The following is a 14,701-nucleotide window of genomic DNA, read 5'->3' on the forward strand; positions in this document are numbered from 1 at the left end:
CAAAAATAAATCGTATATAGTTCATTATATATTTTTGTTTAAACTCATATAGAATTACCTACTGTATATGTTGAGTGTGGTTGAATACACTATAAGTATAATAGCATTATAAACTCATATTAATGAGTTAATTTGCAGTTTGCCGAATTGAAGAAAATATATTATATTTTAAGTTTTTTTTCAAGTTTAGGTTAGTTTATATGATTTAATCTTTCATTGAAAGTTATTGTACGGTAAAAAATCGTACGATTTTTTTTGCTATTTACCTATAGGTATGTTTAGTTGGTATTTTTAATCATACATAAAGATAAAGTTGACTGTTGTTTATCAATTATAATAAATAGTAAATACTTAATAATTATATTCTAAAACCAACATTATATTAATGGAATTGTTTACTATTTCTTTTTTCGGATTCTAAGTTGAGTAATGAATGTATTGGTTTTACAATGATGCGTGTATCTTTAGATTCTGAGCGAAGCAATGAATGTATTGATTTTACAATGATGCGTGTGTTTTATTTATTTATATATATGTGTGTGTGTGAACTATAAGTAGTCGCTAAAATACTTCAATTTTCATTATTGAGGATGATTTTAGATAGAAAATTGAATGTAGTTTGTGCTTTGAACAGGCCAAAATTAAAAATTCTCAGTACCTATTTTTTTTATAACCGAGAAAAAATTAAGGAAAAATAGATTTTTAATAAAAACCAAATTTTTAACAAAACTAAATTAATGTTTTTAGTGTAACTCGAAAACGAATAACCTAAGCTAATTACTTGAAATTTTTACCAAATGTGAAAGTTAGAAAGGTAGAAAGAAAGTTAGAATTTAAAAAAATTCATCAATTTTTTAAAAATATACAATTATTCTGTAGTTAGAAATTAACAAAACTGTTGTTTTTATATATAAGTTTTAAAAATGTAATAAAAGATTTTTCATAAATAGTTCATAACTGAAACCATTTGTTGGCAAAAAAAACCCTTCGAAAATTTTAATTTTAAAAGATGTTTCTTTAATTTTGTTTGTTTTTACTGTGATAAAATAAATCAAAAATGCATATAGTAATTATTTGTTGCTATACTAATTAAACTAAAAGAATTTTGGAAATTTGTTAAAATCACCTAAGACTTGCATGTGATTTTTGTTATAAAATATTATTTTAAGGTTCTTATTAAATAAATGTGAATATGAGGATTCCCTAAAAGAGCTTTAATGAACAAAGTCAATAAGTATAGCTTATAGATGCCACAATAACTACTGCTAGTACTGTAAAGAAATAGTGTTCTTGATAAGTAAAAAATAATAATTTTATTGTTTATTTAATCCATATGATATAGCTAGTAACTACACAAGCCAGTCCATAAACAATAATACTATTAAAATCTCCAAAATCTTTATAATATAAAACCAAACAGTACCTGTTAACATCTCAACAGTCCTGTATACTATAATAACATAATCCTAGTATTAATAAATTTAATAAAATATAAATTAATTAATAAAATTTACTTACAAGAATTAGTTATTACACCATAATTACCGTTTAAATTTATAATAACATGTTAACCTACCTAAATTGTTTCATCTAATCTAGGCTAATATTAAAATGATTGATAATTTTAATATTTGTTTTGAAAATTACATAAAAAAAGTAACAATAAGGTGGCTCATGAGAATTCTCTAACTTTTCTTCTATCCATAAATAAAAAGCACATAATAATAGCTGTAGGTATATTGACAAGAATGGAATGGAAGTTGAAAATCTGTCTGTCTTATCGTTTTATCTTGATTATCTAATTCGATTGATCAATACCTATTTTATTATTATTTGAAATGTCAATATAACGATGTTAGTACAATTCTTTATCGATGCCACTTACGCGTATTACATAACCACTAAATATGTGTTAAAATGTAATGTAATTCTTAAAAAATATTCTACAATAAAATTATTACATTCCATTGTCATTTATAATTGTAAATCGTAACACTAGACAACTTCGTAATCTATGCTGTTATAATAATTTTACTCCTAAACATTTTTTTCAGAATAACATAGTAAATTAACTTACTGTTTTGATAATAACTTTAATCAAGTTGTTAGAAAAATATTAAATGATTTTTTTTTTTTAACAAGTGTTGAATTAATAAAGGAATACTTTTTAAACCAATAAAAATATATACTACATTATAACTTTAAATTTTAATGGTGTATATTTTATAACAACAATTTATTAGGAAATGAAATTAAAAATGTTTGATACTCTAATACAAGTTTATTTATTATAACTTGTTGAATTTTTTTAAGAAATACAAATGTTATAAATGTTAATTTAAAATAATCATCGTGTGCAAAATAATATACTATTAGGTATAATATATTAATTTTTAAATAATATCCGTAGTTGTACATAAAAGTGTTCGTCTGCTGCATAATTTTATTATCTCGTATTTATTTTTCGATTGCAATTTATTGTAATAATTAAATTATAGAACTAAGATGTATAATTTTGTAAAGGACTACATTGCCTAGTTCTTTCATAAAATTAACAAGAATATTTAATATTAATATATTATATTCCTTATTTAGTATCAAACAATAAAAGCTTACAAAAACGTAGAAAATATCATTGTATATTGGATACAAACGATAATGATTATTTTAAATTTTAGTATAAGAATGATGATTGTATACGCATCGTAATGTTTAATAGTTGAAATCATTTTACTGTATTGTTAATAAACTAATTGATATAATAAGGGTCATATATCAAATGTATAATGCACATTTTGGACATTTTAAACCCACTCTTAAAGCCACAAATTCTTTTTTCCGTGTTTTATACTGTCTGTCAGGTCAGTATAATACGTTCAAGGGATTATCTTTTTTACCTCAGTGTTATAGTACATAAAATGTGGTTTCAACTCCTATATCTTGCACCGATCAGTATTCATTGAACCTTTTCAGGTCTGTCACCATTCAACAAAAGCTTAGGGTGTGTGAGTTTGACCACTTTTTTCGAGCAAATTTAAAATTTATAAAGTATTTCCATTTAGAAATTATAACTTCTATCTAGTACAGATAATACATATTTAATTCGATCAAGTCAATTAAAAATGTAATTGTATTCTTTGTTTGACTACTTTGAAAATGTATTCTCACTAAATCCGCAAAACTTTAAGTACCTACCTATACTCTATTTTATTTTAGTATAGTTTACGAATATTTAAACTGTAGGTATTTTTCAAGTATTTACAGTACTCGGACCGTAATTATTTTAGTAGATTAAAAAAAAAAACAGTTATAATATTACGATCTACAATTATAGTTAGATATTTTTTTATTGATTACAAAATACAATTATATAAGTAGTATAGATGTTAAATATAAGTTTATATATTCGAGTTATGTCTAATAATTTGAAAACCTTTTAATTATTCATTTTAGTTTTTCAATAAACAAAAAGAAATATCACGTAATGAAAAAATGGGAGAAGTCGTTTTGATAATAGTAGTTTTCGAGAGTATCTCATTGTCGAGTTGGTTACTGTAATGGGTGTGTTCATTTTTGATAAAACGATAGATTATTATATATGATGTAAAATGATTCTGAGCGTAGTACCAAACGGATCCAACTATAGCCACCTTAAACCACCATCAAACTTTAAAATTTGAGCAGTTTTATTGTTCAAAAATGTGATAATAGCCAAACAAAAACAAAACAAAAAAAAAACCATCAACATTGTAAGATCTATATACGTTTATCGTTCTGTTCAAAATATAAAAAATATATTGTTAAAATTTAAATCCGAAAAAAATTGTGTAATGCGTCTCATCGACTTGTTAAGATAATATTGAAACTATGGAATACATAAAGCAATATATCGCGCAAACAAGATTTCTCCTCTCTGCTCTCAGATAGTTGTTTAATTTTCTGCGATATCGATGGAAGAACGTATTATACATTGTTGGTACAATTACTCAATTTTCATTATCCATAGTGACATATCTGCAAGCTGTATAAATTATATGCAGTCTCAAATTGAAAATGGTTACTAACATTAAACATTCAATCAAGATTAAATTATCTTCACCATTTTGAACAGCATCGTTCTATTAAGCCAACAATAAGATGCACATTATCTTCTTGATCATCGAATAGTTTGTTGTTCAGTGCTTATTCAAATCTAACCAGATAATTTTTATTAGACCTATTTTGAAAGTTATTAAACTAGTTTATTTAATTATATATGTAATAATTTATTTTATGGACCAAAGTCGTTTGAATATATGGTTTAATCACAATTACAGATAAAACATAACATGATAATTTTAAAATTAATTTAATAAAATATTAAGTACTAAATTTAAATTTAAAATATACAAAAAACACGTACATTTAAAACATACAATAGAAATGAATTTTTTATACATTGTTATTCTAACAAAAATATAACATAAAACTTACATTAACCACAGTTAGATTCGAAAAATTCTATTGGGTAGATATTTTATTAGGTAACTAAAAGTAATTTTCGACGAATAAAATACTTTACATTATAACTTTTATGTTATCGGGTAAATGATTGATTCTAGAAAAGTATGAGAGAACTCTAGCTTATTCCTATTAAAGCTATAATAAATACAGATAATCAATGTAACTTTTTAGTAGATCTTAAATTAATAAAAAACAGAAAATTGTCTTTTAAGGTGTAGTGATTTCTAACCAATTGATTCCTGAATGATTTTGTTTGAATTCTTGGATTTAAATCTATGTGTGATGTTAGAAATATTTTTTAAAAGTTCCTTTCAACAACTTCAGAACTATTATATGTATAAATGCACTTTGAGACCAAATTATGGACCCAAGCTCTAGAATTTGTCGTACAAGGAATCAATTTGATAATTTCTAAGCTTCAAGTTTTTTTTTAAAAAGATTTATTACATTTAAAATGGTTTTATGGCAGAATTTAATTTTTAAAAGATAAATTTGATTCATAATATATTATATATGTATACAAATTGTTAACTAACGATACTCTATTGTATTCGTTATTAAATATACTATTAAATACAGTTGGATTTTTAAAACGGGTAATATAATAAGTAATTTTGCATTTATCAATATTTAATTAAAAATTAATGTTCATATTCTAAGTGTTAAATATATTTTATTGTTCTTGTAATATTTCAGAATCTGAAAATGATTCAATTGAACAGAACAATTTATTATAATCTGTAAATAATAATGATTGGACGGTATTATCAAATAATTAGAGAAAAAATAAGTATAATATTTTAGGGGGGGGGGATTAAAATAAAAAATTCTTCAATGTAAGATAAGAAAGATTAAATGTTATTTTAATTTATAAACGTAAATATGTCATATTTATTTATTTATTGAACTAAAAATTCATAATATTTTTTGCATGATAGAAATTTACTATCAAACTGAATGCCTTATAAATTAACTTATGCAATAATATGATGTGGTTATTTTTTCAAAATATTTTTGAAGTCTGTATATTTATTATGGACTTCTTGGATAGCATTTAGCACTCATATTATAATTTACCACCTTCTTATTGTTTTAATATTTTGTTTTGCTTAATCCCTGTTAAACCTTATTTCAAACAAATTTGTCTTATTTAGAAGATACCTAATAATTTTGTCAACCAAAAGTCTATGAAGAATGTCTCAGCCCCTAGGTGAAAATCCACTTCAATTTAATTAAGTTCATTATGGCGAAAACGAAACAATGTTGATTATAATAATAGCATACCGTCATCTTAACTCTGGACCAACAATGAATAACATAAATCATCGAGAAGCAATAACAGCCAACGCTTTTATGATTGCAATATTTACCATTACTAGCTGTATGAATAAAATTAGCTATATTTCAAAATAATTTGTTTACCTAAATGATAAATCTAATTCAGAATATATAGCTATCTAATTTCTGAACAAATAAATTTTAAAACACTGCACTTAAAGCATATTAAATCATCTAAATGAGTTTTAATCTTGTTGAATTTACGAATAAAATATCAAAACAATGTATAACTGACAATCGAAATTGAAAAAAAAAAAATAAAAAAAAATACATTTTCTCGATATCATCTAAAATAAAATATTGTATATTATATAAAGAATAAATTTCGACAGTTGAGCTAACCACCTATTAAAAAAACGTAGATTTTTATTAATTCAAGACGAATACAATATATTTCAGCCAATAAACTATTCATCCAATACCTATAATATCCGAAGATATGAGTAATTAGATAAAATATATATATATATATATATTTTAATTGAAACGCTTCTCCATAATTTGGAAAAACAATTATGTATATATAGCTATTTTGAATTCTATATATACCAGTTGGCAGTTATAAAAAAATTACACACTGTCAGCAATTTCTTGAAGATTGTCAAATGTAGAAAACTTTAGGGTTTTGTAACAGCAATTTAAAAAAATATATATAACATTAGTCACTGAGTTTTATGGACGAACATCGATGACTAAAGAAAACCAAAAACGTTGCATAAGTATTATTTCAAGATGACTAGACGTTCTTAAGATATTGAATAAAAAGTTGGCATAAAAAGTTGTATGATTTATATTCCATGTATACATTGCCAATGTAAATAACCAATTTGTTACATATGCCGTCGGCGCAAACAGTAATCGACACTAATCACCATTATAGTAATAATCCAAACGTGGCCAGTAAATTAAAAACTTCAACCCTAAATTTGAACTCGAACACAACAATGGTGAATATAAATTATCTAACGAAGATAAATTTCTTCACGAACTACCTTTGAAATAAAAAAAAGTTCTTCACGTGTGTCTCTGAATAACGCTGAATAATGTGAATAAACGGTTAAAACCTTCCGGTAATTTTTCAACGACTCGGGCATTATCCTCGCATGTAAAAAAAGACGTACATCACCATGGCCCTGTTTTAGTTTATGAATGTGAAAACATTAACGTTTGGTTGAAAATTTTCGAATTATTAACTGTTGAAATAATTTACAAATCCATCACATTTACTAGATTCATTGATTATTGAATTGAACAGTCTTCTTAATCTAAGTAATATATCACTCACAAGTTACATATTTATAATATATAAATTATATACTTATTCAATAGTTTTCGTTTTGTACAGTCTGTGGTATAGTTTAGACGTTAAGTAATCATATTATTAGGTATTTAGGTTTAGTAAATAGTGATTTTGGGTTGTGAGTTAGTGGAAAAACAAATTAAGTTAAATATTCATTTTAATGAATATAATAGTATATGTTTATAAAACAAAATTATCTCTTGTTCAAGGTGTTATATCATATAAATATGTCACGATAGATGTGTAGAATAAATATATAAATAAATAAATTACGTATGTAAATTATGTAAAACAGCCAAAAAAATATGAAAAATATATTCAACATATATTTAAAAAGAAAATGAATTAATCGGTTGTAAATGGTTGTTAAAAGTATATTTTTCTTATGGATCATCTTAAAAAACTAAAACTTTTAAATTATTAGAATAACTACGCAGGCGAGTATGCAAGTTATTTATTGGTATTCATAATATGTTATTTGTTGAGACTAATGATGTTTAAGTAATTATTAACGTTATTAATTATGGCGCACGCTATGTTTTGACACTTTTCGAAAATACTTTAAAGTGAATAATATGTAACCTCTGACCTAGCTTCAACAAGTCACAAAGGATTTCAACAAAATTTAAATACATGCGATAACACACTCTCCTGTGTTTATGTAGGTATCTGCTAGTTATTTAGAAATCCACACCCGCACCCACAGAACCCAAGCAATCGGTAAAGATATTTATTATTGTAAAATTATTAAAAAGTAATGGCCAAAGGGTAATTTTGTCATCGAGTTAAAATCATGTAATATTTGTTGAATATCCTGTTTATTTATTTTACTTACTAAATAGATATTATATTGCAGTACGTCATTTAATTGGAAAATCAGTCAATAATGACAATAATAAGTACCTAGTGGCTACTATGTAAATATAAGTTCAAGTATTAAATAATATTAGGTAGTAGGTATAATAATAATAATATTTTTTTCATATTACATATATTTATTCTACTTTAAAATGTTCATAGTATACGTAGTAATCTGGACACAAATTTTCATATTACTATACTACCTACGCTGTTTTATACAGAGTTAAAAATTACTATTTCAACTTTTAACTATAGACCGAATTTTTAATTGAATTACATAGTACTGCAGAGTAGATTGTGAATAGCATTATACTTAAAAGCAACAATAAATCATTACGTTAAAAAAACAGTTACAAGTTAAGCTTTTTTACTAAAAAATTTGTAATATTAAGTTAGATGTACATTTATTTTACATTTTATTTTATCTCAAAAACAAAAAAATAAATTATTGTTTTATTTTATTTTTCATAGCATTTCAGTGTCCATATTTTGGTTCGTTTTTATTTATCATCTTTTAGAATGCGTATTTACTGGTGTAAATGGTAACATACGCTAACTATATATTATATTATTGTTATAAACAATAAATAATAATCAGTTAACGTGAGTATTGTGATTTGTGGAACAATAATAATTGTTTTGTTGTAGTAGTTAAACACAGTAGGGTTGAGTTAAATAAATTACACTGTTGGGAATTTTAGTGTCAAGGTTTAACCATGTGTTTATTATAACTTTAAATTATTCTGGATAAATAAATAAATATATTTGTGATTATCATTTTATATTTTTAATAAATCATGAAACAAAAACAAGATTTTTCATATTAAATAACTTAAATATTTATTTTTATTTTTTATAAGAATAATGCAATGTAATATTGATATTGATTATCTATATAAATAATTTTATTTAGTTTGTGAATATTTGCATAAATATATATATAGTAAATGTGTGTGTGTGTTTATTTTTTCGAATAAAGATTTATAATTGAAAAAATGTTAATATTATTTTAGTTGATCTCTGATCGATACCGATCGTAATGTAATCACAGTTGTTATTGATTATCAGTTGTCATTATAGGAATAATATGTTACTAAAATTGTAATATATAGGAAATATATGAGAGTTTAATACACACACTTGATCTATATAAATTATTATGAGTAGATAACTTTTTTCATGTTTATGAATTTTGGTAAAAAATAGTAATAGTTTTATGTACGTACACTTCACAATAATAGGTATTGAACATTTATATTTTGTAAATTATGTTTTTATAGGTTAACATTTTGACTGACTTTTCTTTTTTAATATGAATTTTCACTTTATGGTGATTACTTAAATGTTCTTTGGAGTTTTAAATTGTTCATAACTTTATATCAGTTTTAATTGATTGTGTGAAAAAGATGACTAGACAGCTGAATATGTACATAAAATATTTGTCTTATAATAATTAATATTATAATATGTACACGAATGTTATTTCAACAATATAATAAATAGTATACATCATCTTATATGTATTATATACCTACTTTACATATCTATCAGAATTAAGGGCCTGAGCCTCGAGGCAAAGGTATAACGAAACTTGTAATTATACGGTATATTTGGTGAACGTATGTATCTATGGCACCTATCGTCCTACGCGTATGTGATTTATTAGCTAACATATCGATGATTCTTTATTTTTTACATTGGAAATGATACTTATACGTGTGTTGGAGTTTTGAAATATGTTAAAAATATTTTCAAGGAGTAATGATGTTTATATTTCAGTTTTAAATTTGATAGTTTTACGTTATACCTACATATAAAACATTTAAGTACTTTATATTATATATTACTTATATAATTGCTATTACAGTAGAACGAAGTGTAAATATTATAATCAGTGTTTGGCCATTTAAAGTTTACGGAGTCAAGCAACGTTCGTTTATCGAATTTAATGTTCTCGTCGAGGTTGTTGTGTATGGTGTAGATAGTTAAAAATGTATAAACTTTGTCTCTGGATAAACCTCCAATTGAAATGCGAACAGGCACTTGGGAAGTTCAAAATCATGGTTAAACCCGATGAAAATTGTTTTATTTTATTTATGTATAGTAGGTAAAAATATGTTTGGTGTTAAAATTAATGTAGGTACATGTAAATTCAAAATGTATTTAAGTCAATCCCTTTTATAGTTATTAATTAGTTTTGCACTCAAGTCAACAAGAATTGATTTGTTATTATGGTTATTAGTTATTACTATTATTATTGTTATTATTATTATTATAGACACATAATAAGTATAAAACATTATGATGTCCAAATGTTCAGCATTTAAATTGATGGGTTTTTAGAAAATAATTTATTATAGAATAGTTCATTTTTTTTTAATGATTCCAGGCCCAAGGGATGGAATGTTTTAATATTTAAAGTTGACATAGCTTCATTTCCACGATAAAAACTATAATATTTTGTTTTTATGTTGTATTGTTATATGAAAATTATTTTAGTTTATTTCCGTTAGTATTTTGAAAGTTCTTAACTGCGTTTTTCTTAAGATGTTGTTTTTATTACTCTAAGAATATGCGATTGTAATAAAAATTCTTCGTGTCTTTTCATTTATATTTTTCCTTATACTAACATCAATTTTGCACGATTGGTTTTGATTTTTTCAACTCCATTGATTTGTTAAATGGGACTTATATTTTAACAAATGTAGGTATAGTTTATAAATATTTAAAATCAATTATTTTTCAGTTCATAAATCTTACCAATAAATTTGATTTTCTATAAAATATGAAGTCCATGTAATATGTTTTATGTTTTTGGTAATATATATATATGTATAATAGTTTACTATGTTTTTACTTATATGTTACTATAATAGATCTCATAGTAAAATTTATTAATATTATATTGGCTATTCTTTTCATATTTACTTTTATATTCACTGATGTATTATTGAAAGTTGATACTGCGTTGACGTTATTTGTATTATATATATTAGAATAAATATTAAGAATTCAATAATAGGAAATGCTAATAATTTTTTGACAAATATTATTGTAACGTACAATCATACAAATGTTTAAACTAATAGAGGTATATGTTTATTTTTTACAGGAGAGCGGAATCGGGTTACCTGTAACTATCAAAGTAGACGAACGGGGATTTTTCTTGTACTGGATGGACCAGAAAAAAGTAAAAGCACTGCTTCCTGAATATTATTATGACCTTACCTATATTATAATGACTGCGTTTATTATTATCATTTGTTTTCAACGTTATTTTTTTTTCGTAGGACTGTGAAGTGATTGACATGTCGACGATACGAGACACTAGGACAGGAAAATACGCCAGAGTCCCAAAAGTATTTTTATTTATTATATATAAATATATGCCTCTATACGTGTGTGTGTGTGTGTTGTGTATAATTATAAATGTATATGTGTATTTATACGCACGCGTGTACTATGTAGAAGTATGTGTAGTGATATTTGATGAATGATTTTATGTCCCTCGATTTTATTTAGGACGCGAAATTGAGAAGTGTCGTGTGTATGGGGTCCCAAGAGCCATTGGGCGATAAAACGATTACCGTCGTCGTGGCCACGGATTTTGTGAACGTGTCGTTCATTAATTTCTGTTGCAATAAAAAGCAAACGGCTCAAGTAAGCATAATATATTGCATAATAATAATTATTTTTTATCGCATTATCGTGACCAATATAATAATAGAATATATTATTAATTATACTTTTATTAATATGTAAGAATAGACGCATAGATATAAAATATTAGCATTGAACACTAAAAATAAAAATAACATTAGTCAGTAAATTCATTTATTTTTTTATTATTTTTTGAATTAAAATGTATATAATCCTTGTGTAATCTTTAGTTCTCGGAATAAATACAGTTTCGAAAAGGATATTATTCCAATATTGCATTAATTTACATTTATTATATACTTAAACAGTAATAACCACTTATTATTATCTTAATACATAATATTAAATAACGAGAGAATTTTTTAAAATAAACTTAATTATAATAAATTAATAATTTTAAAATATATTTGAAAAGGTAAAAATTATAAACATGGACTTATTACTGCTTTATTATAGTAGAATACACGGAACTTTTGCAGCTATTAGGCTTAAATTGGAAGACCCTGGAATTTAACTTAATATTTAAATATTTTTATTGTGCTTACTTTAAAAAAAGATTTTTGTTTCAAAATGTTACAAAAATAAACATCTTAAAAGCATTTTTGTATTTTAAGCCAATTTTTAATTTATATATTTATCTTAATGTATACATTTAAAATTTGTATATAAACTGCTTTTCTGAGGATTTTGGTATTTTATTTATAATTTAATATAATTTTAAGCTTCGTGTACTTTAAAGTTATTATGATTGAAGTTGAACGACCAGAAAGAGATGAAGTCTATGTGTATAAGGATAGAAATATGAAATTAGGTAATCCTTGGTTGACTTTAATTGGTCGTTGTCTATCTAGTTAGTTACCTAAATTTATAAAGGAAATTAAATTTGTTTGTTAAATTTCTAAGTATTTTCATTAGTTATTACTTATTACTAATCTAACTATGTGCTTTAGAATAAGGGAAATTTAAATTAAAAATAAATTACTTACTTAATAATATTACTTATTAAGTTATTTGATTATTTATTGCAGGCGTGTACAATAAATAATCATATTTTTTATGATTTCACTTGGTTTTTACTATTCAAACCCATATACTAACTATTACAAATACAGAAAATGATAAAAAAAAAATGTATAAATATTTCCATTTTTTTTTTTAAACAACAAAAACAACAATAATATGTATTTATTTAAAATTAATTTAATATTTTATTAATTTCAAGAACTAATAATCTATGAACTTATAAACTACATATTCATTTTTAATTATAAATAAAAATTAGTTTTATTCGATTAAAGTTATCATTTTTGAATAAAAGCATTACTAATTTCAATTAATTACATATGGATATTATACTTAATAAATCTCAATTGAATTTCTCACTATACCGTAAATAATAATAATAAGAACATATAAGGAACGTCAGAGGTAGTGGATATCATAAATTAGTTCTAGTGCACTACAATAGCTATTGATCATCTAATTAATACATGGAAGAATAAATTCAAGTATTTAATTATAATCTAAATTTCCAAAGTAACATATTATTAATTATAAACGATGACTAGATAACGGTTTGAGGCGTGTTGATCAGTCCCAGTATTACATTATAATATTACAAATTTGTTGTGTTACCATTAGAAAAATTATGCAGATAAATAATTAACTAGTTTGTTAATGAAGTGTGTTTAAAATTGTTTTGAATAGTATTAAACACGTATATTCTTAGATTATTTGTATGGGTACTCATATGTAAAAATGAAAACAACCCGAAAAGGCAACAGTAAATTTAATGACTTTGTCATTGTTTACTAAATTACAATAATTTTGCTCTTGTTTCACCTCTTATTAGTTATTATTTACATAGTTTGTCTTTAACTTCTGCAAATTAGTTAATTAGTTATATCTATGTTCTTGTTTGGCGTACTACTGATATGAACTAATTAGAAATTCATCTGTGCTACAATAATTCATTACCTGATTTTAATTATAATTATAATCATAAAAGGAATACAAAATGTGCTATAATATTGTAAAGGCACGTCATCTGATAGTAAATATTAATAATGTATCGTAAGGTATAAAGTTTGAGAACTACTGTTTTGTAAATGATTGACGTGTAAATAATGTAGAAAAAATTAAATACAATAGTTATAATTATAATGTGGATTAAACAATTTAACGTGATTGTTGTTTAAACATCATTTTTAAAAATATATTGGTCTGTAAATGTGAATAAATATTTAAAATGAGTAGGTATTATATAGGGATTAAAAATTAGTGAAGATAAATTGTTTATAATTATTAAACATAAATATTAATTATTAATATAAAATAATATTGTTGTTTACACAGTTCCATATAATAGGTAATATTTAATTTTATAGTATGTTTTTAGTATTGGATTTAGGATTGTCCTTAAAATATACAGTATTATAATCCATAATTATTATTTTTTACGGTGTAAAATTTTCTCTTTACTATTATATTAATTAGATATTCTCGACATTATTAATTTAACTAATGTATAATAGTATTGATGAGGTAATTTTTAATGTATTATTATTTATAAAAATTAAAAAATATTATTTTACTTGAGTATTGCAATCTAATGATGTTAGTTTAGGAGATAGCATATAATTCTAGGTTATAATTTAAATTTAAATTGAAAGTATAAGGTTAATTATAATAACTTGTACCTAATATTATTATGATGAGTGGTGAAAAAAATTACATTTTGTATTTCTAAGTAATACAAAATATGTTCATGGGGAAATTTTAAAAACCTTGTGTTATATGTTAGAAATAACAACTCAAACTAGAAACCCCTTTTGGTTGTTTAATGTTCCTTTTATAATATATATACTGAGTGTGACCCTAGAATAACTATGTTAAAGTATATCGATGTATTGTGCCTGTTTCAAACAAGACGGGATTTTGGCCAAGATTTCTCTTGGGTTGCGAATATATCTTTGTATATCAGCGGGATATCTTCGTTCTGTAAAGGATTTATAAAAACGCAATAATAACCGACTTGGC

General features: G+C 23.8%; 1 protein-coding gene across 1 annotated transcript in view; it reads left to right on the top strand.

The window, feature by feature from the left end:
• Positions 1-14,701, top strand: part of LOC114131412 (1-phosphatidylinositol 4,5-bisphosphate phosphodiesterase classes I and II) — a 46,166-nt gene that overhangs the window by 15,856 nt on the left and 15,609 nt on the right. The window contains exons 2-4 of the mRNA XM_027996614.2: positions 11,115-11,192; positions 11,293-11,361; positions 11,525-11,662. Of these exons, the coding sequence (XP_027852415.2) occupies positions 11,115-11,192; positions 11,293-11,361; positions 11,525-11,662 (285 nt within the window). The remainder of the gene's footprint in view (positions 1-11,114; positions 11,193-11,292; positions 11,362-11,524; positions 11,663-14,701) is intronic.

The sequence above is a fragment of the Aphis gossypii genome, chromosome 3, assembly GCF_020184175.1.
Source record: "Aphis gossypii isolate Hap1 chromosome 3, ASM2018417v2, whole genome shotgun sequence".
In the NCBI taxonomy this organism is placed as follows: domain Eukaryota; kingdom Metazoa; phylum Arthropoda; class Insecta; order Hemiptera; family Aphididae; genus Aphis; species Aphis gossypii.